The 6,590-nt window shown below is 43.0% G+C and overlaps 1 protein-coding gene across 1 annotated transcript in view; it reads right to left on the reverse strand.

Moving 5' to 3' along the window:
* The window catches only part of T265_10663 (hypothetical protein), a gene marked incomplete at both ends in the record, with an annotated part of 37,072 nt that overhangs the window by 2,247 nt on the left and 28,235 nt on the right, over positions 1–6,590 (reverse strand). Inside the window, 2 exons of the mRNA XM_009177113.1 lie at positions 102–288; positions 2,547–2,609. Of these exons, the coding sequence (XP_009175377.1) occupies positions 102–288; positions 2,547–2,609 (250 nt within the window). The remainder of the gene's footprint in view (positions 1–101; positions 289–2,546; positions 2,610–6,590) is intronic.

Raw genomic sequence — 6,590 nt, forward strand, 5'->3', positions numbered from 1 at the left:
ATCATCATCATCATCATCATCATCATCATCATCATCATCATCATCCGAATCATCATCATCCGAATCATCATCATCATCATCATCATCGTCATCCGATTTACTATCATCATTATCGTCATCATCATCATCGTCCGAATCATCATCATCATCCGAATCACCGTCATCATCATCGTCATCTTCATCATCATCCCAATCATCATCATCATCATCCGAATCATCATCATCATCCGATTCATCATCATCATCATCATGGACAGCATGAAAGCAGTGTGTAATAGTGTGTGTAACCTATATATCTGCGAAGCCATAAGTCACGCTTGTTCGTTATTGTCAACTACGACAATTCATTACGGTTTCCAAATGAAATATATTCACCATTATTCCAACGCAGTATAGTTTTCCCGACTGCCAGTTGCTAGTCAATATATCGATCACCATTCTTACCACAATTTACGATCGATCACAGGCCACCAGCTTTGAAAATTTAAGGTACAATTACTTCGTTATGGAAGAAGGGCATTTTCAACCTATCGCGAATCACTTTTTGTTGTGCCCATTGCCGAAATACACACTTGCGATGGTGATGATCGTTGATCGATTGTTCCAAACTTGGATCTACTGTTAACTGCATATGAATCAATAAGCAGCTCAGAGTAAGGCTGGCTTGACAGGATGTGTGAAACTGCATTCTGAGAAGTCATCACTCGATTGGCCAGTCAATACAGGACCACGTGATGTGGTTTCCGTCAGTAAATGATGACTGATGCTATGTCCTGTCTAACCGAGAGCTCATCACATTACTAGCCAGTCACTCGTGGCCAAACGGTTAAGTGTTCAACCACTGGCCGAAAGGCTGTGGGTTCGAACCTGTCCGACTTTCGTGGGGTGCTGATGATTCTCAAAAAGGATGAAACAGCTGTGAAGTGCTTCTCGGGTTTTCAGCATAGATTGGCTTCCGTGACAGGATGAAGTCTCCATTGGAAAATGTACGCTTTCATTTAGCTGAGATTCCGACACTGAACCAATCACTCACAAAGTGTAGTTCACACTACTTAATTAACGCTTTTCACTATGCCCGACTTTCTAACAGATAATTTTACCGTAGCTATGGTAACCAAATTTACAGCTAGCGATGATTTGAACTCAAATAACACACCGCTTTTGTACGGATCAGTTTACAGTTCACAAACATAGCCCGTGTGTGTTTGTAACGGAAAAAACTAAATAAGTCACAACTCAAATGGAATTCGACAAAAGTCCGACATGAGTGGGAAAATATGATTAGTTGCAGGTGTTTTTAGAAGGCTTGCGTGTGCGTGCGTGCGTGCGTCCACGATTTTTGCTATTCAGGTCTCAACATTAGGGTTGAAAAAATTCACACCCACACTCTGGTAACTTTCTGTTCGACCGAACTTCGAAGCAGTGAGGAGACGAACGGTACTCTTTTGTTTGTAGGCTAGCCCTTTTCATCAACCTCAATAGTTCATTTTCACTGAAGCACAAACCTACTACTACTGATAAGAAACCTCGCAAAAAAATCGATTAAATTCAATTGACGGAAAACTACTTATGGGGGTTGTTAGAAAATCTTTGTTTGAGGGAACGAGAGAATGATCTCGCCTTTTGGTAGGGAAACCAATTAACTTTAGAGGTAGCAAAGACAGACAGCGTGCGTCCAACTTAATTTCCCTTAGAACACTAAGTAGTTTGAGGGAATAACTGTGCCCTTGAGTCGAATTTTCAGCGTATCTAGATTGGTTTTCCTTAACTTGGGAGAACCCCCAACTGTTCCAAAACGGGTCGAGTTTTGTGCTTGTTTGCACGCAGGCAAACCCGCTAAAAAAACCAGCAAGTTTGCACATTCAATCAATCTGTTTTGCTATGTAAGCAAAAGAAGCCCCTTGGGTCCAGTCCCTGCAGAGGATGGCGGTCGGAATATTGAGGAATAAGAGCAGCTCAGTAATGGTTCTGCTGGAAATTTTCGTCAGGATGCAGACCCCGAAACAAGAAGTGGCGCATCTGTGTGAGTAGCCTTTGTCAAGTCACTCAAAATGTTACTCATGCTTAGTTGGTTTAAGTGTACTGATGTCAGTAAGTCATGGGGAACTATGTACTTCAAAAATGGAAATTTAGAAACCAACGGATTCCTAGTTAGTTGAATTTGTTTCCCATATTGCCCGGAGGATCACGTGACTTTGGAGCGACTGGTGTGTCTTTTAGCATACAAAAAAACCGCCAATATTTTGACAATTTCAAACAAGAATACCGTGGCTTGCCCTATATGACGCGACTGGTGGAACGTTTTCAAATGTTCGGCTTGTTCCTGCGTTTCAGGGCGAGCATTCGAGGTTGGCTAGGTTTGTGGATCTTTGGGTTTAAAGCTAGTCTTGCCTTTCTGAAGTTCTTGGGAATTTCGTTTTGTTACAACTGTAAAGAATGAGAAAAGAATGTTGTAGGTAAAGAGGTCGGTTTTTCTGCCGAAGCTTATCCAGTGAAATTTGGATTGTGCAACTTTTAGACTCAGTGTGCTGTTCCGTGTAACTTACGCTCCTCGCGTTCCCCAAACGTTCTGACTGATCGTCTCTCCGGATCTCTTCATCAACTGAAGACTGCCAGTGAAAGGAAGAAGGCCTTCACTGCGGAGTCATTTATTAGAAAATGCCAACCAACTGGTTACAGACTACTGGACAGGAAAGCAAAACTCTCATTTGTATCGTATTTACAAAAACTGGACATCCATCTTCTGGTGAACGCGTCTTCTTGAACTTTCCTGTATATTCACTGACTCCAATCATTCATTGCGCAAATCCAAGCAAATGTTACAAAGCCATTCCACGGATTCCGCAACAGATCTCCCCTTTGCAAGAGACGCAAAGCGAATTTCCACGAACAACACATACTACTCACATGCCCTCCCATCAGTAGTATCACCGTTACACCAGTTGCCGTCTTGTCCGAGGTGCAATCTTTTTAGTACGCTTAAACTAACAAACCAGTCAGTGCTCACTCTGCAACGGCGTGGGCACGTAGGACTAGCCAATAGGCAACAGGTTTCCAACAGAGTAGAGCCATATGACACTGAGTAGCTTCGCTTACCATCCAGGCATTCGAAGGTGCACTTTAGTTGATTTTGAAATTGCCATGGTGATGACTGGTTGACCAGTGGACCAGCAGAATGTGATCAGACTGATGCACCATCTGTTCAGTACCTCTCAAATTGTCTAGTTTCCACATCGGAGCGGATACTGGGGCAATATCCTGAATAAAAAAACCTGGTGGCTTCAAGAAAGCCCATTGAGACGACCATTCGCCACACCCTGATCGTTTTTTAGTGTCCATCTGTTCCAGTTTTCTTGGACCACACGTGATTTTCTTTATAGCAGATATTCTCTCTCTTCTCATCCAGACGGGTTTTGTGTGGCTTCGAAGGAAACATTGGCTTCAAGCCTTTGCTTCTGTTTCGTGAGTGGCGGTCCACCAACCAATGGGAACATGATCCGCACGTATGTCCAGGGGAGAATAGGCGTAGCCTTCTGTAAAATCAGAGCCTACCGACGATACTGCAATATTTCTAGTGTTTACCTCTTGCAGGTTGGATAGTATCAGTACTTTTGTCTGAACTGACCAAACTCCGGACTACGTGGGAGGGAGAGAGATAGGATGCTATAAGGATAGAACAGCTGAATTGAACGATTGAGCTCAACAGAAGACTGACTCGTAACTAGCTCCCACTGGTTACCTTTGAGCCCATCTATCAGCGCGTATCTCATGAGTCATCATTGTGTAACTTCCGATTTCAACCCCAACACACCGACCACTCCGTGATCACTCTGGATAACAGTGTAATTTATCGAATATACACTCATTTGCAAACTAATTTGGTTTTGTGAGAGACTCATCTGGAACCCAGCTGAATCTCTCATTTGTGATATTTCCAAATTAGTTTGCAAATGAGTGCAAACTCACTAATTTCGTGCAATTTGGTTTCAAGCAGAACATAAGGTCGACGGAAACTCGAGGACTGCGCCTACCTGATGAGCTCCAAGGAGGACGAAAACGGTTATTGGCTGTCAACGAATTTTCAGCAACCTTATGAGTAGTGCGTTCCAAATATAGTGTAGGTTTTGTTTCAAACAGTGCAACATTTCATCCCTTTTAATGATGGAGAGGGTCACTATTCTTGAAATCGACTGGCCTTTTCTCTGTGGTCTAGTATTTTACTGAAAACTTCTGTTGTGCTCAAAACAAGGCGATCCTTTTAGATGAATTGTCTTCAATGACAGTGATGAGTTGTGAAGACTACTGCGTATTTAAATCTTAGCGAACGAAACATACTGGGATTCTGAACGCAAAAAAATAAATAAATTACTTGCTGGACAGTTGTATTGATCACTCAGATGATTCCTGGGTGGTGCGCTGCTATCGATTGGACGGATGCCAAGAGAGTCACGTGGATTGTAAAGGCGTGGATCCCTCGGTAAATTATCACCATGGCTAGGGCAACACAATGTCCTGTGAGCTGAGGACAGTCAACAATTGTACTGGATGTTTCGTACTTCCACGAATACTTCTGCAGGGAGGTCAGTTCAGATTAGAAGCCTAGGTTTTCTAGTGGGAAATGTTGCTTTTGTGGACATAAGTGTAATCTCACAATCCTTTTGTCTATGGTATTTCTGAAAGTTACCTTGACAACTAGTCGACGCTGTCTTACTTTTAGAGGCAAATCAACAATCGTTATCCAATGGCATGACATTGCCTAGGCAACAAGATGTTTTTGGCATAGCTGATATGATGAAACAAATGACAGGTTATGGCAGGTTAGTAGTTGGGTCGTTCCTAAGTTGATTATTAGGTTAAAATATGTGGTTTTTTGTTGTCGTGCTGACAACCGAGCCTCAACAGTCGCCTGGCTGGTAAGCTCGTCGATGGGCTTGGAAATTGGCTTGGAAATGCCCCAACAGGGTGGGTGGCAAACTTGACGAAAGAACCGGCAACTACCTGGTGAACTACCAACGAACATATCCTAGCCAATGAATTTTCAAAGCATGAGGAAAACCCCATCACTGAGGTCATGACGAGCAGGCAATGAACAAATCATCAGCCATAAGGACAACCAACGGCTGGAAGTGTTCCGGGGTGCTACAGAGTTTGACCCTTCGTTTCACTTAGAGAATATATCGCGTGGTGAGTTTGTCCATGCTCCAATTTTAATGACAAAGTCTGTCTTGAGGTCGCTGAGTAGGGTCACTACCATACCGATTTGAAGGTTTCCGTACTTTGGTAGGAGATTTGCTGGTAGACCTGTAGGCAAAAGCATGATCGTATCCTTTTTCTAAACAATTTACTTTTTTCCGAAACTGCACCGCACCTTGATACGTCTTAGGCGAAACTGACGGTTGACAGCTGGATCGCCTTTCCGACACACGTAAATCACTTGAAAACATCAGCAAATGTAACGCGAACATCAGGACTGAATTGAACTTTCACGATTGATCAACACCTTGGATAAATAAATCTTTCTCTCTGTCGAGCGGTCTAGTCAAAATCCTCGTATTAATCGAGCTACACATTATTGTCCGCAAGTATTTTTGATGGGCCAAAACTTATGTCACAGGTGTATCAGGTGACATACCTCCTCATGGCACAGTCGACTGGAGGTAGGTTTATTGAAAGGTACACAAATGTGAAACACTGCATGGATGTCTCTATTTTTGTATGACTGAAAGTGTTAACCATGTGACGTGATCAACCACACTCACACGATTATAAGTTGGTTATATCTTTGCGTCGTTATCATAAGTGTCCGTCGCGGCCCTCACAGAGGTTGCTGTATGATCAATTTGTACTGGCTTGTAGTCCATTTTGGCCTCAAACCAACCTGGACTATTTCACCAGTAAGGCTTCTGGGTTCCAAAATGTGGCCTTCATTTTTCGGATGACCTTAAAAGTACGTGATTTTCATCTTTGTCGGGCATCGCTAAGGTAGGCAGACGGATAACATTGAGAATAGTTTGCTATGGATCATAACCCACGGATGCCTTTAACTATCCCATTGGCGGACTAAAACGTTTGTCGCAGCGTACTTGTGACCCAGCCACCTCAGTTTATTCCTTGTTCATCGCTTGGCACAGTGAACACATCTTTTGGCAACTAAGCTTTCACCTAAGTTGCTTACCTAAAAACTACCGGTTTTTTTTACCAAGCTCTTCCCAAGGTTTCAAACTATTTCCTATACAAAAGGTCGATTTCCCATGTGGTAGACAAATAAAGTGAAAATTGCAAATTTGAACGTTCAGGGAGAAAACTAAGTAGTAAGTTGGTTGGATGGTTGACTGATCTAAAGCCTTTAAATGCGCATCAGTTCACAAAGTTCGTTAACTGACAAAACGCAACTGGTGAGACGGAAACGCTAGGAATTATGATGCGATGGGACATTCCCACGAGTGACATAACTCAATGGGTGGGGTGCAAAGTTCCGTCATATTGATCGTGGTGTCTGCAGAGATATAGCATTCGGTTCAGTTCGATAGGACGGTTGAGGCGAAAGGTTGATGAACAAGACAGGCTCTCGTTTAGATGGGTTCGCACAC

The sequence above is a fragment of the Opisthorchis viverrini genome (assembly GCF_000715545.1).
Source record: "Opisthorchis viverrini unplaced genomic scaffold opera_v5_397, whole genome shotgun sequence".
NCBI classification, from domain to species: domain Eukaryota; kingdom Metazoa; phylum Platyhelminthes; class Trematoda; order Opisthorchiida; family Opisthorchiidae; genus Opisthorchis; species Opisthorchis viverrini.